The following is a 26,761-nucleotide window of genomic DNA, read 5'->3' as shown; positions in this document are numbered from 1 at the left end:
GGCAGACCTAGTGAATCTATTTGACTTGATCTTTATTACCTGCTGGTTGGTTTATTGCAGAACACCCTAACAAAAATTCAGCAACTTTAACCTCAAGGAAAATCTCAGATTTGGGGCTCCTTCCCTATTCCATGGTTCTTCAATCCCTGCAAAGTGCGAAGCAGCCAGGTTTTTTGCCTCCTGGGTTTTCTTCTTTCCTGACCACCTCACTTTTGCTGACAAAGAGGCCGGCTTGCTTGGTCACCTGGGTAACTCTCGTAGACTCTCAGGGAGTTGCACCCTCAAGCCTACCGGTAATGTGTAGAGCTCTATTCTGTGATATCTTTGTACGTGCTTAAGAGCGGAAGGTTCATGATGACCTTGTTAAAGAAGTTCTTTCATCTGTCTGTTTCTTTGTTTCTTTTTAAAACTAGGTCTCTCTGTGTCACCCAGGCCAGAGTGCAGTGGTGTCATTACAGCTTACTGCAAACTCAAACTCCTGCGCTCAAGTGATCCTCTTCCCTCAGCCTCCTAAGCAGTCAGGACTACAGGTTCCCACCACAAGGCCTGGCTAATTTTTCCCCCTACTTTTTAATAGAGTTAGACTTTTGCTGTGCTTTGCAGGCTGCTCTTGAACTCCTGGCCTCAAGCAGTCTGCCCATATTGGCCTCCCAAAGTGCTGGGAGTATAGGCATGAGCCACTCTACTTAGCCTATTGTGTGTTCTTATACACTAAATAAATACTAAATTATAATTAATATTTTCTCTTTCAGACCACATAGCTTTATATTGGGTCTTCTTCCCAGGTGACTTAGGAGTTTATGAAAAGCTGCCCACCATCCTGGCCTTGTGGAAATACCCGCCTTGTAGGCGGCAGCTGCTTGTCTCCCCCTCTTTGGGCTGTGATTCTGCAGCATTCGGCTGTGGAAGACCTTCCAGCCCAGCCAAGGCTGCCCGCGTCTGACCCCTCTGCCCAGACCGCTGTTCAAACCCTGTCTCCTTTTCAGGGAGTGAGAAGCCTTTCTTCCTTCTTCTTGCCCTAGCCCCCTTCCCGCACTTTCTCAGGCCCTGCCAGTTTTCTTTCCCTTATGTCAAGACAGATTTTATAGAAAACTCCCTTGTCAGCTGTAGGTCGTAAATGATGTTCCAAAAGGCAAAAAAGGGGTCTACGCTAGTTCTCTGATTTGGGGGGAGACATGTCCAAAGGCCTCTGTGGCTAGTTTAGCTGCCTTTCTGCATCCACAGGGCACAAGTGTCCCTGAAGAGTCTGCGCGTACGCGTCCCACTGAGCAGGGGGATCATGCTTAGGCGGTGTTTTCAGTTAGTTTCGACTTGTGTATTTCATCTGCAAAGTTGGCAAATCCTTGAAAGCCACAAGCTACTGTTTTCTGAAAGCTTTCTTTGCACATGAGCATAAAATGTATGTATTGAATTTGGAGGTTGTCCAGTAACTGTCCTTTCAGTGCGGCTGAATATAGATTACAGCTGTTTGGAAAGAAACAGGCAGTCACGGTTTCTCTTTCTTCTCTCACAGAGTGTCTCCTCTGCAGAAGTCTGAGATAGTGGACGTGGTGAAGAAGCGGGTGAAGGCCATCACCCTCGCCATCGGGGACGGCGCCAACGACGTGGGGATGATCCAGACAGCCCATGTGGGTGTGGGAATCAGTGGGAACGAGGGTATGCAGGCCACCAACAACTCAGATTATGCCATCGCACAGGTGAGCAGTGTGAGTGGCCCACTGTCCTGTGCTGTTGACAGTGATGGCAGCCGGGGATGAGAGCCTGTCCTGATATCCTGTCCTGCTCTGAGACATTTGCCACCCCCGTTGAGGTTGATGGCTAGATGAACCCACAGGGGCATTTGAACTTCCCTGTGGTTTTGATCTTGTGTAGTTAGGAGGCCTTGTCCCGCTGGCTGGGTTTCTTTTGGCCGGCTGTGAGGGTGGCCAGGCTGCTCTGCCATGCAGGCAGGTGCCGCTCCTGACAGATTGGCCCTGATCTGCTGCATGCTCCTTTCTTTCTGTGTGCCCTGCTGAAGAGCAGCTGTACTGCGGATATCCAGTCTTGTTGCCCTCTCCTGGCCTCACCCCTCCGTCCAAAGGCATGGGGGCACTCTAATCAGGTGCATAAGGTCAGGGAGGAGCAGTGATGTGTAGCTGCTGCCATCTCTGTAATCACAACAGGGGAGCAGTTCAGGACCGCTGCTGTGAGATGCATTGCTAAGAGCATAATCCAGGTTTGGGCCTTAATGACCCCATGGGCAGTAGCAAACAACTTCCTGCAGTTAGGCCAAGTTCAGTCCATTCCTGTCTGAATCAAGTATTGCATATTGAGGTTTCCAGCCCTGGTTACTGCCCTGGTGGCCTGATGACGATATGTCTGCTCCTTAATGATGGACCGAAGGTGAAGGGAAATAGTCAACCTCGTGACCCCCAGAGTACACATCTAGATCTACTGGCCTTCTGGAGAAATCCAGACAACCTAGACATCACAGTGAACACATATCGTTTCTTCCTGTTTCCAGATTGTGATGTCCGGATTAAATACCTGCTTCTTCACTGGGGAGCCAGAGTTCACTGGTTTCTGCAGTTTTTAGGATTTTAAAGAATGGGTTAACCCTAGTCATGTGAACATAAGGAATAATGGCTTTGTCCCACTTCAACCTGAAATCAGGGGCAGCATATAAAACAGAATGAGTTTCCTACTGCCCCAGAGCTGCGGGCTGGCTCTCTGCAGCTGTGGGGTGCCACCTCCCAGCTTGCCCTTCTGCAAATGGGGGGAAGAATTTACAGATCCTCCTGGCTCTGAAAAGTGCATGAAATCAATTTTGTTCCTCCATTGATTTCAAATAAATCCTCAAGGTAATTCTTGAAGTAGGCAGGAGGAAGAATTTTGATCTTACAGGTGGGAAAACTAGGATTCCTTTACATCAGGTGACCTGTCTCAGGTCCGAGCGAACCTCTGGGGTCAGAGAATGGCAGACCTAAGTGTGAACTTGTGGGCTGGCCCCACACACCTGCCCGTTTACTTTCCCGAGTCAAATGCTGCGAGGCCTGGGGGACGAGCGCTTCCTGTGGTCTGTCAGCAACTGTAGATGTTATACACCCCAGCGTTATTAAATACTTGAGTTATAACATCATTTGGTTGGAAGGGTCTTAAGAGGTTTCCTTGGAGTTCCAGGCAAATATTTGTCTGTCTTTTTCTTTAAAATGTCTAGGGAAAGGAGATTCCATGACCTGCTGTATTGAAACTGTATTCTGTTAGGATGTGGAAGCCAGAACAATTGCTCTCTTCAAATTAAAAGCAACAAAGAAGGATGGAGTGGGGAGCAGGGCTTTGGAGCTCCCCCTGGGATGTGGCTTCCTCTCCAGCATAGAAATCGCCTCTGCCAAGAGAACCCTGAAGGCCCATGTGTCTAGGGCCCTCATTTCCCTGTTGCTAGTCTTGTTCCTGATTAGGTGGAGTGCTGTCACCACAGGGCTCGGTCTTGCCAGCCTCACATTCTCCTGGAGCCGGCTGTGCCTTAATTACTGCACTAGAAATGCCACAATTTGGTGACTTCCCTTACCCTTGTTGAAATGATAAAAATCTCTGGTTGAAGTTTATACCTTGTGCTTTATCTGTTTATTGTAAGATGGATGAATTTTTTTGTATTGGGCTTTTGAGGAAATACCCTGTAGGGTTAAATATGGAAGTGAGAAAATATTTAGCTCCGTGATTTATCCTTGGGGAAAGCTGTGGGTGTCTGTGTGTTTGTGTCTCTGTGCGTATCTCTGTGCAAAGCTCTGGTTCTCTTTCTTTCCTGCCTCAGGGTATGTCTCAGGGACTGAATGTCCTCTGTCTGGCCACCTTGCCCTGGGAAGCTTTTGCTGTTGCTATATAATATTGAATCTGTTCTCCTCAGGGGAGAATCTTTCCAGACCCCTACCTTCTTAATGTTTTCTGAATGACCTCATGAAGACAACATTTTGATTTATACTTATATATATATATTTTTTTCCCCTGAAAACAAATCATCGCAGCGCTCCGGTTGAAGCAGGTTTCGGGATGATTCCAGCAGATGTTCTCTGTGCCCATTGAAGTTTAACACCAGGGGGTCCAGGTCAAATGCAAACTTCCTTTTTATTTGTTTTGCTAGTTATTTTATGATTCCCAATTCCCCTTTGGAATCCTTAATGAGCCTTTATGGGGAGTTTTATTTTTCCATATGTACCTCCTTCTGCTATTTTGAAGTCATCATCTGGATGTCAGGGTATGTGGGTAGGCCTGACCCTGACGTCCCAGAAGAACTTGCTGAAATGTGACTTCAGCCGGGATATGGTTCCTTGTTTAGTGCTAATGGGAATCATGATGTAGTTTCCTCTTGGGAAAACAAAAAAGAGTTTTATAAAAAGGTATTGTCTTTCTGGTCAGGATCTTTCTTTTTTACAGAGAATCATATTTAATTTCAAAAGTTACCTGAAATTAATAGGAAGTTTACAATCGTAAAAGAATATCTAACATTCTGGATAATCTCAGTCCAGCCTGATTGTCTCTCCTCATGGTATAATAGAGCTCATGCTTGTGGGATTTCTGACACTGCATCTGAGGACAGGGGAATTAAGGTCTTCATTCAACCAAGGGCAAACTGAACCTTGCGTGTGGCAAGTTAAATGTATAGAAATGTGACTTTAAACAGAATTGCCCCAACAATGCTCTCAGGCCAGAGTGTGACACCATCTACCTAAATTTCTGTCCCTCCAGCTCGAGGTTCTCACTGTTTAAGACTTCTGTGAAATAGAAACACAGACTGCATAGCCAGGTGAATGGGAGGCCGAGGAGATACGATTCGAGTGGTGTCCCAAGAACCCTGCCCCAAAGAGGATTTGTGTATTTTGTTGGGGTATCTTTGGCAGCTGCTGTCTCAGAATGCAAGAGCCATCACATGGCAAGAAGGGCTGTGGACTAGTTGGGCCAAAAGGAGAATAAAATGGGTCCAGAAGTAGAGACAGGGTGTGTGTCTGTGTGTGTATAAATACTTATGCACGTGTGTGTGTCCATGTCTGTGCATGTAGGTGTGCCTGTGTGTACATGTCTCTGTATCTGTGTGTCTTTGTGTGTGTGTTTGTCTGTGGGTGTCTAAGTGTGTCCTTGCATCTCTCTGTGTGTAATTGTTTTTAACCTGGAAGCTGAGAGAGGAAATAGTTTGTACACGTCCATTCCTTTTTTAAAAAACAAGACAGGGTTTCATGAGTGTCCCTGACCCTTTCTTCTGTCACCGTAAAATTTGTGGTTGCTTAAAGGCATTTGATTCTCATTGTACTTTTTTTTTTTTTGAGACGGAGTACCACTCTGTCACCCTGGGTAGAGTGCCCTGGCATCATAGCTTATAGCTACCTCAAACTCTTGGGCTCAAGCAATCCTTTTGCCTAACCCTCCTAAGTAGGTGGGACCACAGGTGCCCACCAAAACGCATGGGTAGTTTTTCTATTTTTATTTATTTATTTAGGCAGAGTCTAACTATGTCACCCTGAGTAGAGTGCCATGGCGTCACAGCTCATAGCAACCTCCAGCTCTTAGGCTTAAGTGATTCTCTTGCCTCAACCTCCCAAGCAGCTGGGACTACAGGCACCTGCCACAACACCCAGCTGTTTTTTGGTTGTAGTTGTCATTGGTCTTTGGCAGACCCAGGCTGGATCAAACCCGTCAGCTGCAGTGTATGTGGCTGGCACCTTAGCCTCTGAGCTATAAGCACCAAGACAGTTTTTCTGTTTTTGGTAGAGACAGGTCTCCCTCTTGCTCAGGCAGGTTTCAAACTCCTGAGCTCAAGCTACCCACCTGCCTCAGCCTCCCACCTATTGTACTTTTATTTCAGGTCAAGAGGTCACCTTCTTTTAATAATTATGACTCTAGAAAACCATCAGTTTAAAGAGAATCTTGTGAGGATGACAGTTCATAGTCAAGCATGGTTGGGGAAACAACTGTTGTGTAGATTTAAGAAAAGATTGTAGTTGTTCTCCCTGAGCCTGAAATCTCTGCCTTTAGGGTGTAGTTTTCCCAGGTGCCTGGAGAATCTGGTTTCTTCCATCTGCCTTGTCTGTCTTTTGCCCTTGAGGACATTTTGTGATTTTTATTCCTCAAGGATTAGCTCTTTTGATACTTTTTTATTCTTTTCTTTTTAGTTTTCCTACTTGGAGAAGCTTCTTTTGGTCCATGGAGCCTGGAGCTACAACCGGGTGACCAAGTGCATACTGTACTGCTTCTACAAGAACGTGGTCCTGTACATCATCGAGGTAAGGAAGGGTGATGCTTGTCATCCAAGAAGAGGGCCTTCTCACAGAACATCTTTGGATATTTAGAGTCATTTTGAGATGGTTTTGTTAATGTACAATTAAAGAAAAGATCCTACTGTGACTCATTAAAACTTGGGTTTCCATAACCTCCTTTGCAACTGGGTGTGTCACCCAGGCTTAGATCCCATGTCCGGGCCTTCCTCCTCCCTCGCACTCTGTCATTCCTCTGTACCTCTCTGCTCTGCTTCCTCCTTTGTGTCCCTGGCCAGAGGAGAATGTTGCTGTCATAACTCCAGGATGAGCAAAGCCTGGGCAGAAAGGCTCATACCTTCTCAGGTTGACAGTGCAACACTGTGGGGAGACCCAGTCAGGTTTCCCTAGAATAAACAAGGCCTGATTTCTTGCTGTATTTCTCCTGGACTCTGCAAATCTCCTGAACATGCATTCCCTGCTCCTAAACTACTTGGACACTGGAACTTAAGTGTGGAGGGTGTGGCAGTGAGGGCTGTGGGCGGTAAGCCGGCAAGATCATTAAGGCTGTCACAGACAGTTTCTCAAGATGCTGATTCAGTTTGTAGTAAAAGGAATGTGCTTTGCTAGAGGGAGTGTGCCCAGGAAAAAGTGGACAAGGCACCTTCTGTTTGGTATCAGTACCAGTCACCGTCTGCCGTTAAAGGTACAATATCTTTTGAGAACATCATGACTAATAGATTTCCAGATGTGTTTTCAAAAAGCGGAAGCAGACAAGTCACTCTGTGGAGGAATGCAATGCTAATTGCGTATGTTGTTTTAATATTTTATTCTATTGTGGGTTATTTTACGTTTGATTTCTCAGTGCTTGGCAAAGTGATAACCAAGGCAGAGATCAACTTTCTCTGATGCAGTCTCTGATACATTCAGCTCAGATAATCTAACAAGTACCTTGCTCATGGAGCCGTAACTGTTTCTTCGTCAAGTTCTCTTATCTTTCCCAATGAATCATTCAAGACAACTGTATAGGTTCATGTCACTCATCTGGTAATTAAATTGCTAAAGGTTTTACCAGGTTGCACAGGCTGTTCACTACACTAGCCTACCCAGCCAAAAGGGGAAATGAGGCAGAATTGTAGCCTTTGTTGCTTCATCTCTGGAGCTGCCCAGGGCCCACCTAGAAACAGCAGTGTGTTTTTCTCATTTGCACAGTGGACAGCCTGCTCAACAGTGCCCAGGTGGCACCGCATTTGCAGAGGGCACACCTCTTCTAGTTCACACAGGAGCTACTTGTGGCCTGGGGAAGCAGCCCTGATTCTCAAAGAAGGGTCCAAGCAACTAAAAGAGATCTGGGTAAAGTCCTGAAAACTGACCCATTCTTCTTAATTCGAATCCACATGTTCTGTCTGTATTAGCAAATATTATTTCTCTAGTGAGAAAATATATAGCAGCGTCTTGAGAGATGTGGAGTTGTAATCGTCATTTTATACTTTTCTGTAAAGGTCATAGGAAAAAATAATTGCCATCTTGCTAGGAATAATGAGGTTAAAATCAATAATCTAAAAAATTATCCGTGATTTGTCTGCTGGTCTTGTGCTGTAATATTCAACTCAGTCCACTCTGGCTAAGAGCTTGTAGATGTTGGAGTAATGGGTTTTGTGTGGGTTTCCTTCCTCCTGCTCTTATTTCTCCAATTCCTTTTTGGCACTTCAAGATGTTTGTCCCCCTCATTTTTCCTCCTGTTTGTTGTTGTTGTTGTTGCTTCTGTGATAGGAGTCACTCCTGACAGTCACTTTGGGTCATAGATGATAATGTGAAGGGGTTTTGGAACCCTGTTCCTATATCCCACCCCACGTTTCCTGGCATTTCATGCTCTTAAAGCTCTTAGCTTCTCAAGGTTTCTTAATAATCTGGTTTTCTTCACAACCAGCAAATTACAGATAGTCTAGACTTCTTATCAAGACACTTCATGGAGCTCCCAACACTTTTGCTTTCCTGAGCGTTCCCTGGGGCCCCTTCTTAGTCATTCACACCTACTATCTTGCTGCCTTTTTTTTTTTTAAACTTGAAGTGGGCTGAGACTGAGAAGAATACAGTTTTAATCTGTCTGAGAAATTCCGTGTGGAGTTAGGCCCTGAAAGTAGCAAGCGAGTGCCTCCAACCAGTATTTCAGTTGTGACCGGGTGACAGTTTTTAATGGTCTTTTGTAAACTGCCTTTTAAGCCTTCTTTATAAAGTTTGTACAATGCTATGATTTAATAAAAAGAAAAAAGTAAAAAGTATCTTCCACTCTGTACCCAATTTTCTATTTAGTATTTCTAGGAGGTATTCCTTTCAAAATCCGGAAAACAAAATCTCTGGTGGAGCCCAGATTCAGACATGTCTGCCATTGCCAGATCACTTCCTTTGCATCAACGTGTACTTCAACTGTATTTGTAAATATAGGAAAGTACTACTTGCATGCTATTTTAGTGTGTTTTGAACTGTGAGATCAAAGATTATTGTATGTCGGCATGCCGATTTGCAAACACTTTTTTTGTTCTAAAGGCAACCTTATGATTAATCACTTCAGTAAGAATCAATTAAATACTTAGATCTCTTAAATGGTTTTCTAGTAACCCAAGGAGAGTTCCTTCACAATAGCCGATATGATCTTATCTCAAATGTCTTCTGAGACACATAACTTCCCAGTCATTTAAAAATAGTCTAAAAGCAATTGGGCAAATTAAAAAAATACACACATACAAGCATGCATGCATGTGATACATATCTTGGGACCTTAGCTGTTATGATGGGGGATCGCTATTGAACTGCCAGTGAAGACTGCAGGGACGAGCTGCAAGCCTGCCATGTGATGCAGCCTGCTGACTTGGCATACCCACGGAAAAACGGGGGGTTTCTATGCAAGGAACACACGAAGGTGCTTTCTTTGCTGCTTGGAGCATAAAGTTCTCTGCCTTCACCCCTGATCCCCTGGTGTATTATCTGTCCAGACCTTTTCCTTTGCAGTTACAGAGATATTTATGGGTGTAAACTATCAGTGTTTTTAGATAAATGTCATTATGCCGTGCAGTCCTTCTGCAGCTCACGTTTCCGGTAATGTGCATGCTGGAGACCTTCCCCCTTACTATGTACAAACCGGAGCGTGGCGTTTCACAGTGTGATTTCCTACAATCGGACCACTTCCTGCCTTGATAAATCTTCCAGTCATCTCTGGTTTCACTCACCAAAAGCTTTGTGGACTAACAGCTTGCTCTCTATGAAAGCCATGACTCTTCCACCAACACGAGAGTGATCTAATTAGACTGTTTGCACCACAGTGCCTTGAACACAACACGTGCTCAGTTTGTGTTTTTACATGTACAGCAGGCTGATGAATTATCTAATGCCTGTAGAGTGTGCCACACAAAATTTATTCAGGCCACGGTACCCATTGGTTCAAGTGATTTAAAAGACAGAAACAGAATGACGGAACCTGTGGTTTTGTGGTGGCTCCGTAGGTGCGCTTAAAACTAAAAACGCGTACAGCCTTTGCTTCCATCTCTTCTGCTTGCTGTCTGAAACATCTGATACATTCCAGGGTCTGGCACAATCTCAGGAAGGAACAGAGTGCCCAGAAATGCCCTTTCAGTGCTTAGATGTCTTTTGATAAATCCTCTTCTCTTTCCCCAGTCACCTGCCCTCCGTGGTCTGGGCCCCACTGTCACCAGCCTCATCCATCACTATATCCCCCCACACTTTGTTTTCATCAGTGTTATGGAAGTATAATTAACATACTGAAATACATATGGTCTTTTGTAAAGGGTTCTGTTAATTAAAATAAAACTGTATATATATATATTTTTTATCATTAGAAACAAACTGGTGATTTCCTGTCTGCCCCCCATAGATAGTGACAAGAACGTCACAGAGCCCTAGCGATGGAATGGCGGTGATGGTTGCTTAAGGATGGGAACATCCTGTAACTGTAATACAGATGTGAACCACGGGAGCTGTACACTTTAAAAGGGTTGAGATGGTAGACTTTATGTTATATATGTTTGAATCACAATAAACAAAAGAAAAATAGAGAACTCATAAGCACCTTGCTGCTCTCGTCACTGTGAGGGGGACAACAATGTGTGAAGACAGCTCATGTGCTTTAGAGAGCTTGTGGAAGTTTTGGAAAACAAACTTTATACATGGTTTGGTTCTGTATTAAACTAATTAAATGCCAAGTTTCAGGCATGTTGCCGGATGGATCATATTTCTCGGAAGGTATAATTCTGTTGTGAGGTAGAATACTCAGAGCTGCAGGGCCTTGTGGGAAGATGGGATTCCAGCTAGAGGGGGTCATGTTCTCTGTGTGTGTGTCTTGGGGGAAGAGATGGGGCAAAATTAGCACCGAGAGGGAAGGAGGGAGGACTGGAGAGGGGATGTAAATGGCCAGGGAGGGGATCTGAATAGCTTGACAGTAGTATTTTTGCAATTGGAAGCTGGGATTCCTTTTTCTCCATTTTAGAATTGGCAAATTACATGGCAAAGGAGATTTAAGAAAATTTGTCTGTCAATATGTAGGGCAGATGGTAACCAGAAAACACAAATGTAATTTTGTAGCTCTAATCCTGGGGTATAAATCATGACCGTTATGTAGCTATCTCTCCATATAATTTTAAGCAAAAAGAAAGAACTGGTTTAAAAACTCCTTTTAATTTTGGCAATGGGAAAGATTTACCTTAACTGCAAAGATTGGGAGTGAAGAGGTTAGGGAAGGATTCCTATCAATTTTTTAAGTCCTGATTGAGCTCTCTGTGGTATCTCCTAAAGAAGGGCTGAGTAAATTCTTTAAAGTCCGTAGACCATTTAACAGGTTAGGAGTTAGTTCCTGAGAACTTCCTGAATAGAGTACATTGCAGAGCACAGCAGCATCAGCTTGTAAAGCATTTCTAAGGTGTGCACTTGTCCATGGACTTTCTGAACCCCTGCGAGAAGGTTATTTGGAATACATAAAACTTTTAGTGGCAATACAATTCAAAGAGAAAAATAATAGGAACACAACTTGAATTTAACTTACATTTCAAAAAATTATGATTTAGATGTCTTGTCAACTTTGGTACAACATAAAGAAGATAGCCCAATTACTTCTGAAATAGAGATGAGACTTGGAAATCATAATGGTGATTCCGAATACAGGGAATAACTGTAACATGTGGATATTGATGTGAAAAATTGGGAATTATATACTACTTGGAGTGGCTCCTTCCTTTTGGCTACATGTCTAAGATATTTTAGTATCTCCTTGGAGTTGTTAAACTGATAGAAGATAAAGGCCAGGAAATGGGATGCATATTTAGCATGAAGGTCTGGAAATATTATCACTGAATGGGAAATAGAGATTCTAAGACCACAGCAAATCTGAGACCAAATGAAACCTAAATAACAGAAGTTAGTTGACAGCTAGTTAAAATTTGTCATTATCTGACAATCTTAATACAATCCTAATAAACAAAAAACCTCTATTCGGTTATACTGTGGGATATGAGAAAAGGCTTTACCGAGCTTTCGTTTTCTTTGTTTTTAAATCTAAAAAGTAATTGAATTATGGTTCATGTATAAATTTCCATTCTAATCCAAAAAATTTCTAGAAGATGTGTACTTTTAATTTTTTATTTATCTGTAAATGTACATGGGTCATTAAGAAAGTTTTAGAATACACAAAAATCAGGAAACCTGCATGAACAGAATCAAATGAAGCCCTCCCAGTAACACTGATTAGCTGAACAGGTTGAAACTTGCATGGGTGGATCAGAAAGGATGCTGTTAATTGTGTTTCTTAAAAGCAAAATAATGGACACAGTCTGTCTCAAAACTTTCATAGTGACCTACGTGTGTATATATGTACACATACACATGCCCTTTCACTATTTATAGCTTTATTTTTTTCTGTTGGACCTGTGAGAGTTTGGGGGCTTTTCTTGTATTTTCCAGGTCATCATTATTTGAAAATAATTATGGCTGAATTGCCCCTTATTTGATTTATTAAATGACTGGCTTATTGGTTGAGAAGCCTTCATTAAATATGTTACTGCACAAATCAGCAGTGGACTTGGTCAGCCCTGTCACAATCTGGTATTTGTTTCCAAGCAGTTACCCAGGCTGTACTATAAGTGATGAAAGATATCACTGGCTTTTGGGTAGTGCCTGTGGTGCAAGGAGTAGTGTGCTAGCCCCATATACCGGAGGTGGCGGGTTCAAACCCAGCCCTGGCCAAAAAATACAACAAAAAATATCACTGGTTTTGGTGTAGAGTTCACTTTGCATGTTAGAATTGACAGAGAATAATTGTTTGAAACCATGGTCACAGAGTCATCCATTAACTTTTTCTCCTTTTGGCCATAATGCATGACTTAACTGTGCCTCAAAACAAAATGCTTCCTCTGGACATGTAAGAAATCTCCTTATGATAGAAGACAAAATTCCTGCTAGCTGAGCTTTCCTCCTCTGGTCTGTGTGTCTGTCTTGGCAGAGGTGGCTTCATATTTCCTAATATAGACTCTTTATTTGAGGGGCCAGATTGGCAGCTACAAGTTTAATGTTAACATGTTAATAGGTAAAAGGTAAATCGAAAAGTACAATTGACATACGGACCTTTTTTTGGAGGCTGTGGCTTCACCCATGATGAAGCCATCCATTTTCTCTTAAAAGCTTAATCAAGTGCTGACCCCTGTCTCTGTGACAGGAAGAATGCTAAGACCAAGGGGACTGGGCCAAGCTCCACGAAGTTCCCCATCTGATAGGGGATGGAGGAAGAGAGAAATACAGTTGCTCCTCAGTATCCACAGGAATCGGTTCCAATGTTGGCCGAGGATTGGGCTTTACTACAGGACACGCAAAGAAGCCAAGGGTTCAGTGCCAGTTTTTTTGAGAAAAGAAAAGCTTTATTGCAGGTTGATGGGCTAAGTTCAAATCTGTTCTTTTGGTTCTGTGGGCAGGGTGAGACTTTATTCTAGGTGTGATGTGAGGTTGAAGTCATCTTTTTTTCTGTGAATGTTCTGGGCTCCATCACTTATAACTTCTTGGCTCCGTGCTTGTAAAGTAACTTGATGTTCTGTTATCAACAGAATAAGGCTAAACCTGTCTCTGTGGTTATAAGACTGAGTAGGGCCAGTTAGAACAGGTTCTGTAGTTCCACCAAGACATCCCCTCTTCCCACATTCAGATACCCAAATCCTTGGATGCTCAAGTCCCTATGGCATAATATTTGCATGTAATCCATACATATCCTCCTGTGCACTTTTTCTGAGTATATACAATTTTTGTATATTATACCTCAATAAAGCCAAAAATTAAGATGTATGTATGTATATATATGTGTGTGTGTGTGTGTGTGCGTATATATACACACACACACGCACACTACTGTTTTAAATTGCACATGAATTTTATGGACATGGTGTATATACCTGTGTCCTTGCTCTATAAGCATTTTTTTTTTTTTTTTTTTTTTGGAGACAGAGCCTCAAGCTGTCGCCCTGGGTAGAGTGTCGTGGCATTACAGCTCACAGCAACCTCCAACTCCTGGGCTCAAGCGAGTCTCCTGCCTCTGCCTCCCAAGTAGCTGGGACCACAGGCGCCCGCCACAATGCCCGGCTATTTTTTGGTTGCAGCCGTCGTTGTTTTGGCGGGTCCGGGCTGGGGATTCGAACCCACCACCTTAGGTGTACGTGGCTGGCGCCTTAGCCGGTTGAGCTATAGGCGCCGAGCCTATAAGCATTTTTCTTAAAACAGCACATAGTTTTAAAAAATCTGATCAGAAAACATTTGCTATTAATTGGAGTTTTCATTCCAGCATTAGCCAATAGAATTTTCTTTGATAATGAAAATGTTCTATATCTGTGTTACCTAGGCCAGTAGCCATAATTACATGTGACTTTTTTCCCCTTTTTTATTTTTTGAGTACCCCAATCCCTTTCCCACCCCTTGTTGCCCCTCCCCCCAACTTGAATTGAGTTGAGTTTTTTCCTCCTATGTGGGTGTGCATTGGCCCATCTTCAAATTAGTACTGAGTACATTGGATATTTGCTTTTCCATTCTGGTGATACTTTACTAAGAAGAATATGTTTCAGCTCTATCCAGGATATTCCAAAAGATCTGAAGTCACCGTCTTTTTATGGCTGAGTAGTTTCCATGGGTAAATGTACCACAATTCATTAATCCATTCCCGAGTTGATGGGCATTTAGGTTGTTTCTACGTCCTGGTGATTGTAAATTGAGCTGCAATTAAAGTCTAGTGCAAATGTCCTTAAGGTAAAATGTTTTTTTTCTACTGGGTAGATACCTAGTAGTGGGATTGCAGGGTCAAATGGGAGATTTGAGAACTTTGGGGATTCTCTATATTTCTTTCTGAAGGGCCTGTATGCGTTTGCAGTCCCCACAACAGTATAAAAGTGTTCCCCTCTCTCCATATCTGCGCCAGCATCTGCAGCTTTGGGACTTCGTGATGCAGGCTAATCTTACTGGGGTTAGGTGATATCTCAGGGTGGTTTTGATTTGCATTTATCTGATGATTAGGGATGATGAGTATTTTTTCATATGTCTCTTAGCCCCTCCTGTGCACTTTAAATCATCTCTAGATTATTTATAATGCCTAACACATTGTAAATAGTATGTAAATAGTTGTTATACTGTGTTGTTTTTTTGCTTGTAGTATTAAATCCTTGGCTACAGAAGGGCTGGCTGCTTAGCATAAGTGCGCAAGGGTTGTGAGCACAGGTAACTGTGCACACGCAGGGCTGGTGCCATCCTCATCCCCAGCACACATTGGCTAGTAGAACCCGGATAGTTCCAATTTTGTGCTGATAATTTTTGAGCACAGAAATGTTAATTAGATTTTGACATATTCGTGGGAGAATTATTTAGAGAGACTTCTCATAGGAAAAATGGGAATTAAGTAGAAATAGAAACATTCTGAATTCTGCTTTCTTTGCCTCCCTCATCTTCATTCTTCAGGTCAGGAGCTCTTGAGTCATGGGGACAAGATGAACAAGACAGCCCCTGCTCTTGGAATTGTGTAGGGAACTTGGATAAGAATTCCCACAGTTGTCATACCACGCAGTGGGTACTGGCTTCCAGGGAGACAGCTTGTAATGAGAAGTCTTAGAAGTGGTCCTTTGCAGGGTGATGGTCCCAGGTCCTTTGGGTCCCAGGATAAAATGAATGAAGACCTGAAGGATGAGTAGGAGCTGATCAGGTGAGGGCTGGGAGGAGAGGGGCAGGTGATGTACCAGGTGCAGGCAGTTCCTGCCTTTGCCATCCACAGGCTATTTATTCCCGCTCTTCGAGAAATGGCAGCAACCAGCCAAGGCCTCAGCGCTTAAGGGGGAAGAAGTGCTGTGCACAGGGCTGTTAATACTTCAGTCGGAAGGTGGCTGGTGCACTAGTTAGAACGCTCTCTCAGAGGCCATCTGGTTGCTGCTAGTCGATAGAGCTGGGAGTTTATTAGCAAAAGGTGGTGAGAAGGTGAGCGGACAGGGAGGAGGAAGGTATTAAGCCAGAGAAATACTAGTAGTCTGAAGGGATTCCCTGCAAGATACACAATCACTTTGAACTTTACAAAAATAGACTCTTACTGCTTTTTCCATGTGACAATATTTTTTTAAAATGATGTTTTTGCAGCTGCCTTACCTAAAAGGATCATTATAAAGATCCACTACTAAAAAAAAAAAAAAAAAAGGATTTAGGCATTGATGGCTTAAAAATGTAGTCTGTGAAACTCTATAAAATGTTTAAATCTCCTGGGAATAAAAAAATGCAAGTCCAAACACAGAGTGGATGTGAAACACTTCCAGGGCTCACGTGAATTGCGAGGTCAGCTCTGTGCTGGGGCTGTGTTTTGTAACCAGGGTACCCACTCTGCTACCGTGGCAGAAACGAAATAAAGCCCCAGCACAGGGTGCGGCTCACTTCACCCCAGGCTTTAACACTCACATATTCCAACTTGCTTCCCTTCCGTAAAGGCCAGTCCTGTGCAGGGACAGCACCCACGACGTTTAGTACTGATTGCTTGTAAGGGTATATATATGTTACTTCTATTTTCCACATTGGTTGGGAATTCCCTAAGGGCAGGGACTGTTTCTTTCCCTTTTTGTCCCCTATGGGACTAGGTACGCAGTACTCTTTGAACAATAATTCATTGCGCACATTTCGGTAGAGGCAGACACGTAAGAATCTATTGGGCCTTTTGTTTTTTGTTTTGTTTTGTTTTTTAGAATGTAAGTTGCATATTGTTTGTCTTTCCTTTTAGGAAATGTCTTTCTGATCTAACTTAAGTCATTCCTAGTATAATTTTCATATATAAAGAACTGTACCCTCCAGATAGTAGAGGATGGATCTGTATTATGTGGTATTTAACCCCATCTTTTGAGACAATAAAGAATAATTTTCATTACACATTGCTACTTTAACCTAACCTAATTTTTATTTGGGCTCCTAAAGAGGTTTTCATTTCTGTCAAGTTGGCTTTACCAGTTAGGTTTTTTTCCTGCTGGTTTTTCTTGCCCTTTTAGTTTATCTGTGTTGCTCTTCTATATATTTTTTTCCTGTTCTTCTCTCTGCCAGGAGAGACCTACTTGCCTAAAACTTTTGTAATCAGATATCCTTTAATTTTTAAAAAATAATTCTGCAACAACTGGGTGCCCGTTGCTCAGTGGTTGGAGCACTGGCCCCGTGCATGGGGTGGGGGAGGTATAGGTTCAAAACTAAGCCTAGGCCTGCTAAACAAAAAATAATAATTCTGCAACAACATCTGAGCACAAATTTACTGACCATGCCTGTCTATCCGTTTTCTATCTCTTGTGTACCCAAATAATATCATTCTGAGCAAGTGGGTATCAGTGATTTGATCAGTGGATTTGAGAGGTGATAGGACACCCACGGTTAAGAATGGAGACTTCAGGCATAGCCACAGAAAGGCCCATGTGTCAACAGAAAGACCTCTGTGTACAGCAGATGAAGGAGAAGACGGTGGGAGATAGGCCGAGGGAATTAAGGACACGTTGCTCTAGTGGAGGAGAGTGGTTCTTTTCTTTTGACAATCACACATTTGCCTCTGGAGGATCTTCTGCTCCTTTTCTCTCAGCTGGTCAGCCTGACTTAGGAGCTGGACATAAGATTGTAAGCTATAGTTTGATATATAGGAGTAAAAGGTATTTATGATAGTACAATTTGTCCTTCTTTGTCTTGGACTTAGGATTGTTGCCTTCGATCTTTGGTTAAAGTAGCTTCTGTTTATAAGGAACCTCATCTCCCCTCTAGTAAATATTCCTACTTTTAAGTGGTAAACAGTCTCCATCGCGTTCTGACAGCTCATTTGAGCCGTGATACTGGTTTCCTAACAGATGTCCTAAGAGTTTAAAACGCCCTTCTCTTCTCAGGCTCAGTGTCCTGACAGATCAAGTGGATATTTAAGGACAGCTCATGAACAGACATTATGCATATGCTTTCTTTTCTGGTTTTTCAGCTGAGGGGAGGCAAAGTAGTTTCATCCTATTAAATACTGATTTACATCCAGAGCATGCCAGTAAAATATTGATTGGAACCTTGGCTTCTTTTATTCAGGGAGTATAGGATGAAATTTATTATTGTTCCTTTCATTGAGCTGCATGTTGTTTTGATAATATTTTTGTTAGTTCCTTGCCAATTTGAAAGTAGCTTTTTCTTCCCATGAGGTATTAACCAGAGTAAGTTACCTTCTTGTTAACATCACTTTACGGGTTGACTTTAGTCTATTGAAAGTATTTACTAATATTAGTATGATGTGTGATTTTCCTTTTTGTAAGGTATAATTTACATACAGTAAACATTAACCCCTCCGGTGCACAGTTCTGTAAGTCTTGACCTGTATGTGAGCACTGTCATCACTACTGCACCAGACACGGAGCAGGGCCGTGCCTCTGCAGATCCCCCAGTTCCTTCCTGGTCAGCCCCGACCCCCACACAAGTTGCTGGCAATGACCGGTCTGTTTTCTGACCCTATAGTTTTAGCTTTCTCAGAATGTCATATGAATGGAGTTGTGCAGTACATGGCCTTTTGATTCTGGCTTCTTTTACTCAGTATAAGGCATTTGGGATCCATCCACATGGTTGTATCAATATTCTATCCTTTTTTATTGCTGCGTAAAAGTCCACTGTATGGATATACAACAATTTATCCATTCACCTGGTGAAGGGGCATTTGGGCTATTTCCCAATTTTGGTGATTATGAATAAATACTCATTTTTAGGTCTTAGTGCAAACATATGTTTACTATTTCTTTAATAAATAGTACCTAAAAATGGGTGTTTTATGTCCTTATTGGGCATCATTTCATGGTCTGATTTGCCATCTGTACATCTGTGGTGATGTTTGTTCAAATCTTTTATAGGATTATGCCTTTTTTGACTATGTATTCTAGACTAAGTCCAGAATTTTCCCTAAGGAAAAATTCACTGTGTGAAAGACCAATGCATTTTCTCATTTAACCTTTCCAGAAGATTTGCTTTTTAAACCCAATGTTTCTCTGTAGTCAGACACCCACCCTCACCCCCAATCTCTGACTACAAGTTGTGCATTAAACCAACTGAATATTCATTTTTATTTCAGGGAGCAAAGGACATAGTTTTGGATATTTGGAGTGTTCTTACAGTCATACTGGAACTTTCTAAAACAAATAGTGCAGCTTGGAAAACCAGAGGATAAAGGGGCTTTTGTGTCCTCCCCCTTCCATCCGGTTCCCTCTATCCCTCACTTTAGTTACGCAAGGGAAAAATCAAGCAAGAGCTTCACCCCAAAGGCCTCTGATTCCGTAACACTATGGGCCAGGCTTTTCTCCATCTTGGATTCTGGGGCATGGCTTTCCTGTGGTTTGGGAATTCTGAAAGCTTAACCCGAGGGGACTGTGAACCAGTGAACCAGAGGGCAGTCAGGAAGTCATTGAACTCCAGGGAATATAGTAGTTTAAAAAAGGGCTTGAGCAAAATGTGACAATAAGAAAGCATTGTGATGGTGGGAGAGGGTGAGCTGGCCTGGTGACCCCACCAGGCCAGAGGGTGAGCTGGCCTGGTGACCAACACCTGCCAAGTCTTCCTGTGCAGAAGATAGGCCAGCACCCTGCAGACACAGCGTCCCCTAGCACTGCTTTTCACTTGTGGCTCAGAGCAGCGTAGTTATAGGTGAGGCCCTGCAGGCGGCCACGGCAAGGATGGAACTTCCAGCTCAAGCCATGCAAACCTAGCCACACTTCCTGCCAGCTCTCAGCCTCATTGTCCTTTTCTGCAAAATGAGCAGAAAGTACGTGCATTAGAAGTTTGTGAAGATGAAGTAAAATCATATAAGAAAGTATTTAACTTAGTTCCGACCACAGAGTGAGCCCTCAGGTTAAACATTAGCATTATTTTAAATATTTAGCACTTAACAGACTACAGGACGATTGCATTGTTCAGGGTTTGAGGCTCTGGTCCGAGCTTCCCCCTGGTTTAAGAATCTGCCCCACAACAGATGGAGTTATGTGGCCCCACGGCATAGCAGTTATTATCCTTTGCAGGGAAACCTTCTGGGGAAGGGGGGTGGTAAGTCTTGCCTTCCATGTTCTAAGACAGCTCCACCTTAGGTCTTAGACACTGCAGCTATGTATTCTCACCATAGCACATTGTAACCGGGACTGCATCTGCTAGACTCTTCCCTGTCTCTGCTTCTTGTCTGTGCATTGCTAACAAATTTATTCCTATTCATAACTGAGAAGTAATTCTTCTCATATCATCTATGGCTTCATCTTCTCCCATGACCCCCATTTGGTATTGACAGATTTCATTAGTTAGCTTAGAACCTCAGACACACACGCTTTGCCTGAGTTACATCAAGAGCAGGCCAATGAAACACAAACACTTGTCCCTTTGAAACTCCAGCCCCTAAGTGTTGAGAGCCTCACATTCCATAGAGGAACAGCCAGCATTTGTTGACTTGAATTGAGAATGGTTGTGTGCCCATGGTATTTCAAAATTATTAGATACATAAATATTTTAAATGATAGTAATGCTAATCGCGTCAGTATTTAGAAATAATGGAGAATCACGTTAAGTAAAAATTCAGTATAAAACGACATGTACACAGTGACTACAGTTACGTGAAATAGGTATGTAAAATAGTAAAGATCAGAGAACAAAACACAATAATGTAATTAGTTTTTGTTTAAAGTTTTGTAGAATTTTTTTCTTACAAAATTAAATAAAGATAAATCTCAGTGTTTAAAAGTAAAAAAAAAAACCTTCAGCTCCTAAAGCAGTCCACTGTGCTTGGAGGTTGCTGGAAGGAATCCATGGGAAACCGCTTCCTCTGCTGTGAGAGCATGAGTTTGCCTGGGTTCTTTTAAGCCTAGCCATCAGCCCCGCTCCCTTCGGGCTGTCCTAAAGTTCCCCAGCTTTGGAGCCCTCCATCGCTAGAACAAGCAACAGTGCTGCAGACCTGGCCACTAGTGTCTGCTAATCTGGAGATGGAGAGGAAATTTTCCTGGACACTGTTGTGCTTCTTGTTGCTAAGTGTTTTAAATCTATAAAATGTAGGTACACTTTGTATATGCTTGGCTTTGGGGGTGGTTTGCAAGGGAAAGCTATCCAAAGACCTGAACTACTTTCTTTTTGCAGAAATGAAACAAAAAAAGTCATTTTTTATGTCACTTGACATACCCGAACCTAAATCGCTTAACTTAGTTCCTTTTTAGAGCAGTATCTAGAATTCACTCTATTTTTGTCCATGATTAAAACTAATAAACTCAATTTTAAGAAGCATAAAGGAAATAAAATATGGTATCCATCTCCTTTGAGCTATAAAAGCTACTAATCAAAAATCTCATGTAATCAATGTGATATATCAGACATTGGTTATATCTATGTACATTTACTGTAAAATTCAAGTATAAAAGGTTTCATTTTTTGGCAGGCCAGATAAAAATAACAAAGTAATGCTGCTTATTTCCTCTTGGCAGCTGTTTTTGTTAACCATATGTAGTCACAGTGTTTAGCCACAGAAACAGAAAACACAGGCAGTTGTAGTCAAGTGTGTTATATCAAGCCTGTGCCTATGCTTCTGTGTCAGCGGCTGTGTTCTTCAAGGCCCAGGTCAAGTGTCTGGGCCTCCTGTCCTTGATCTCTTTATGCCTTGAAATTTTCTGAGACTCTGTCTCAAAAAAAGAAAAGTCACACTGACAGTCAGCATGGTAAAAGGTGCACTGCATCTACAAAACATTTCCAATGTATTTCTTAGTCCTTCTAATAAGATCATAGATTCCTTCAAAGGCCACAAGGGCATCTTTTGTTCATTTCATTAATTTGTTTCAAAACAATGAAGAAAGTGGCAACTGCTGAATAAACATACTTAGTGACTCTCTATTAATCTATCTAAATGGTCTCTTTGACAGTTCTTGGGAGAGCCTGTCACCTCTTTGGTGTCCCTAGCTGTGCTCTGTGAGGGGGTCCTCTTGACAAACTACGGCTGGGTCTGCATAGCAGCACTTGCAATCCCGACATCTGCCCCTGTAACTTTAAAAACATATTTAAACCTTCCCCCATTGCTTGAATAAAAATGTGTGACTTGCTGGTGCGGTGGTTCACGCCTGGAATTCTAGCACTCTAGAAGACAGAGGCAGGTGGATTGCCTGAGCTCAGGATTTCGACCAGCCTCAGCAAGAGCGAGACCTCATCTCTACTAAAAACAGAAAAAATTAGCCAGGTGTAGAGGTGGGAACCTGTAGTCCCAGCTACTCGGGAGGCTGAGGCAGAAGGATTGCTCAAGCCCAAGCCTGAGGTTACTGTAACTAGGATGACGCCACAGCTATCTACCCAAGGTGACAGAGTCAGACGCTGTCTCAAAAAAAGAAAAGTCACACTTGGAAGTGTGACTCTTCCAAGTGACCATCACACAAACCCTTCTTGATGCACCTCAGTTCTAACTGCTCTGTAGAGCAGCTACTTTGTTGAGTTGTTGCTTAGATGTTTTCAGAATAAGTTTTAAGAGAACTTCATAGACTTTATACAGGGTAGCCATAAAGTTCGTGAGTGACTTAAAGTAGTGTGCAATTTTAAATTGCACATGAGCTTTCTGGCCACCCTGTATTTAGTCAGGCCATCCCAAATATTTTACATAAGACTACCCAGCCATTTCTGCATGATATGGTAATAAGCAGAGAGGTAAAAATCTTATTTTTCTTTTTCTACATTGGGAAGAATACTGGCACACACTACTTTTAAAACCACAGGGTATGTTTGTGTTTTAGCTTTATGTTGTGTAAGTGTATACTTGTATATGTGTATGTATACACACTGGTATATGTAATTATCTGTGTGCACACCTGTATATATATATATAAATGTGTGTATGCACTATCAGGCTTTCTCAGGGGAGACTTAGTGTTCTTTACTGGAAAGAAATTTTGTCTGTAATATAAAAGGTATTTTGTGTTAACCATTAATGAGGAGATGTTGTGGAAAATTCCTTTGCTATCTAACAGGTCATGGTGAAGATCATGGGAGGGGCCTACATTAAAAGCCAGGATTTTTCTGATGTCGTGTACACATGTACTCAGGTGACCATACTTTGAACTCTTTTTACCTTTAAAAACAATCCTACTCACCAGTTATTTAAGTAAAATTGGCATTTGAAGACCAGTGCCCTGTTCGCCTACTTTCATTGGTCAGGAGGCCCTGGAGAGTCGTGTAGGCTGTTTGAGGAGCACAGACATGGTGGGGGAGGAGTCCTTATCCTCACCTCTTCCAAACTTCCAGGTTTGTTTGGTACTTGGTGGGTTTGTGTCTGAGATGGGCAATGCTGTGGGGAGAGGACAGACACTCTCGAGGGGTTTGTGGATTCAGAGGTGTTCCTGGTGGCCATGAGAGGCGTGTTTTCCCTCAAGGGGAACTGAGGTAGGAGCTGAGGATGGTGCAGCCACTTTGGTAAACTCACAAAGCTGCATGCACGCTAACGTTAAGACCTTTCAGTCCCACTTCCAGGTAGCTACCTGATAGAAGTGAAGACTGAGTTTCGCTCAAAAGCCTGCCCCTGAATGAAACTTTACAGTGGAATTATTTCTAATCACCCAAATCTGGAAACAACACATTTGTCCCTTGTCTGAGAGATGGATAAACTGTGTATTCCATCCAGTCTGGGGAAGACTTAACTCAGCAACAAGAAGGATCAATCTGTTGGCACACAGGACAAAATGCTTTGGTGTTCAGACTAAAAAAATGACAAACTTTTGTATGATTTTATATAAACACGTGATTCCATTTATTTGACAATCTGAAAAGACAAAACTTTGGGGGCAAACTATAGATCACTCGTTTCCAGACAACAGGTGCCTGAGGGGATATTGTGCTGTGTGGTTACACAACTAAGTTGTCGCAAGTCAGAACTGTACACTAAATCAAAGGGTGAATTTTACTGTGTGCAAATCATATCTAAAAATAGATACAAAGCTGAGGGATATTCTAGAAATTTCTTTTTTATTTTTTTTGTATTTGAAATCAGGCCAATGGTCACATCTACCAGAAAAGTCTTTGACTTAGGGGTGTTCCCAACCCAGGCACAAGCGTCAGCCTCTTGGGGCCGCCTGAGGGTAATCATTCACCCCAGCCTCAATTTCGATACAAGTAACACGGCTGTGACCAAGACATTGGTTCTATGCCATATAAGCTAGAAGAACATTTAAGAAAACTGAAGCTTAGTCCCCATCAAGACAACTTAAGCCTGGAAAAATTATGCATGTACTTCATATGCACACATGAATAGGAAGAAGAAATTTTCTTCTACTTTTCGCATTTCTGGGGTGCTGGGGCAGGAATTTTCATTGGTACCACTGTACCATCAAGCTTCACAGTCTTCATTATTTTTGAGTTGTAAGAAGATGATAGTTAAAGTGCTCATGTTGTATCCATTTCCTTAATTTTTAAATATGAATATTACAGTAAAACAGGAGCCACAATTCATAATGCAGGGACCTTCAGTGCCCACATGTGGCATATTTAGTCAGTTTCTTTTTCGTATCCAATAAATGACAGCTGAAGGAATTTCTTTAGAATGACAGATTGTCAGCACATTGACATACATTGTTTTAGATGTATATTTTTAGTGGGAATGAATGATTTTCAAGTAAGCTTTTCTCAGAAATAATAGGGAGAAGAACTGCTATTTCATATGTCAAACTTAACAGAATTTTTTTTACCTTTTGAATTATAGTCAAACTAATCAGTAATTATTAACAAGTGTATTTTTTAAAAAAAGAAAATTCAGAGATTGCTGGAAAAATATACATTTACTAGAATTAAACTTATTGGTAAATAGTGAAGAAATTTGTTTTAAGTTTCTTTTTTCCCATAATAGGGAAAAATTAAAATAGTCTAGAATTTTTTCTGGTCTGTTACTGTATTTTACTACTTAATCCTTAGGAAAAAAGACTGATCAAAACTTGGCACATGGAGAATGCATTTTTTTTTTTTTAATTTATGAGACTGAACTAAAATCTGGAGTGACAGATCAATATTTCCCTGACATATCTGTTTTTAAAATTATGATCACTTTGTAGGATCCTAGTTTCTTAAGAAAAATAACTTAAAGCTTGGTGCTCATAGCTCAGTGGTTAGGGTGCCGGCCACATGCACCAGGGCTGGTGTATTTGAAACCAGCCCAGGCCTGCTAAACAGCAATGACAACAGCTACAAAAAAATATTTGGGCATTCTGGTGGGCACTTGTAGTCCCAGGTACTAGGGAGGCTGAGGCAAGAGAATTGCTTAAATCCAAGAGTTTGAGGTTGCTGTGAGCTATGACACCAACAGCACTCTACCGAAGGCAACATAGTGAGACTCTGTCTCAAAAAAATAAATAAAATAAAAAGAATAATTTACCAGGATTGAGAACTAAAATAGTTATGATCTAGTTACCTCTGGAAGTACTGGAAATCATTCACTGTGAAGGCTGTGTGTGTCGTTTTCCACCTGGGAGCATGTGAGACTGTCTCTTCAACTGTGTAGGAGCCATGAGGACTGGCGACTGGAAAGGAGAGTGAGAAACATACTAAGTCCCCTGTCATGTAAGAAATGTCCAGCCAGGTTCCCCAGAGGATGAACTTAGGCAAAGCCCTAACCGGGAGAGCTGTCGGATGCTTTCTTTACATCTATTGAAATGGTCATGTGGTCTTTGTTTTTCCTTCTGTTTATGTTGCAAATCACAATTATAGGTTTGTATATGTTGAACCATCCTTGCATCCCTCGGTTGAAACCCACTGGATCATTGTGGATTATTTTTTTGATGTGCTGCTGAATTTTGTTGGCTAGAATTTTATTGAGAGTTTTTGCATCTATATTTATAAGGGGTATTTGTCTGTAGTTTGCTCTTTTTGTTGTATCCTTTCCTGGCTTTAGTATCAAGGTGATACTGGCTTCATTGAACAAGTTAGGGAGGATTCCTTCCTTCTCGATGCTATGAAATAATCTCTGCAATGTAGGTACCAGTTCCTCTTTGTAGGTCTGATAAAATTCAGCTCTGAAACCATCTGGTCTGGACTTTTTTCATTGGAAGGTTTTTTTTTAATTGCTGCTTCAGTTTCATTACTTGAGCTTGGACTGTTTAGGAGTTCTGTTTCTTCCAGATTAAGCCTAGAGAGATTGGCTGTTTCCAAAAATTTGTCCATTTCCTCAACATTTTCCAGCTTATGTTCATAGAGGTTTTTTATAGTTTTCAGAGATTATGTTTTGTATTTCTGTGGTATTAGTTGTAATATCTCCTTTTTAATTTGTGATGGAGCTTATTAGGGCCCTTTTTTGTTTTTGGTTAATCTGGTAAGAGGTCTGTCAATTTTGTTAGTCTTTTTATTTATTTATTTATTTTTGAGATGGAGCCTCAAGCTATCCCCCTGGGTAGAGTGCTATGGCATCACAGCTCACAGCAACCTCCAACTCCTGGCTCAAGCGAGTCTCCTGCCTCAGCCTCCCAAGTAGCTGGGACTACAGATGCCCACCACAACGCCTGGCCATTTTTTGGTTGCAGCCATCATTGTTGTTTGGTGGGCCCGGGCTGGGGATTTGAACCCGCCACCTTAGGTGTATGTGGCTGGCGCCTTAGCCACTTGAGCCACAGGCACCGAGCCTTGTTGGTCTTTTTAAAACAACTCTTTGTTTCATTACTCTTCTGCGTAATTCTTATCGGTTTCACTTAGCTCTGCTCTGCTCTGAGTTCTTTATTCTATTGTGTTGGTTTGCTCTTTCTTTTCTTATTCCTTGATGCAATTCATTAGATAGTTGATTTGCGATTTTCCTGGGTTGTTTTTTTTTTTTTTGTTGTTGTTGTTGTTTTAATGCAGGCATTTTAAAGCTATGAATTTTCCTATTAGGACTGCTTTTCCTAACTCCTATGTATTTTGATGACTTGTATCCCCTTTATCATTTAGTTCAAAGACTCTTCGGATTTCCTTCTTAATTTCCTGGTTGGCCCAGCTACCATTCAGCAGTAAGTTGTTTAGTTTCCATGACTGTGTATACA

The 26,761-nt window shown here is 42.0% G+C and overlaps 1 protein-coding gene across 2 annotated transcripts in view; it reads left to right on the top strand.

Moving 5' to 3' along the window:
- The window catches only part of ATP8A2 (ATPase phospholipid transporting 8A2), a 625,592-nt gene that overhangs the window by 377,741 nt on the left and 221,090 nt on the right, over positions 1 to 26,761 (top strand). For both annotated transcript variants that reach the window (XM_012809508.2, XM_012809509.2), the window contains exons 26-27: positions 1,514 to 1,697; positions 6,141 to 6,251. In XM_012809508.2, the coding sequence (XP_012664962.1) occupies positions 1,514 to 1,697; positions 6,141 to 6,251 (295 nt within the window). The remainder of the gene's footprint in view (positions 1 to 1,513; positions 1,698 to 6,140; positions 6,252 to 26,761) is intronic.

The sequence above is a fragment of the Otolemur garnettii genome, unplaced genomic scaffold, assembly GCF_000181295.1.
Source record: "Otolemur garnettii isolate 467f Iridium unplaced genomic scaffold, OtoGar3 scaffold00106, whole genome shotgun sequence".
Lineage (NCBI taxonomy): Eukaryota > Metazoa > Chordata > Mammalia > Primates > Galagidae > Otolemur > Otolemur garnettii.
The sequence above is the reverse complement of the archived record's forward strand: the minus strand, read 5'-3'. Positions and strand labels throughout refer to the sequence as shown.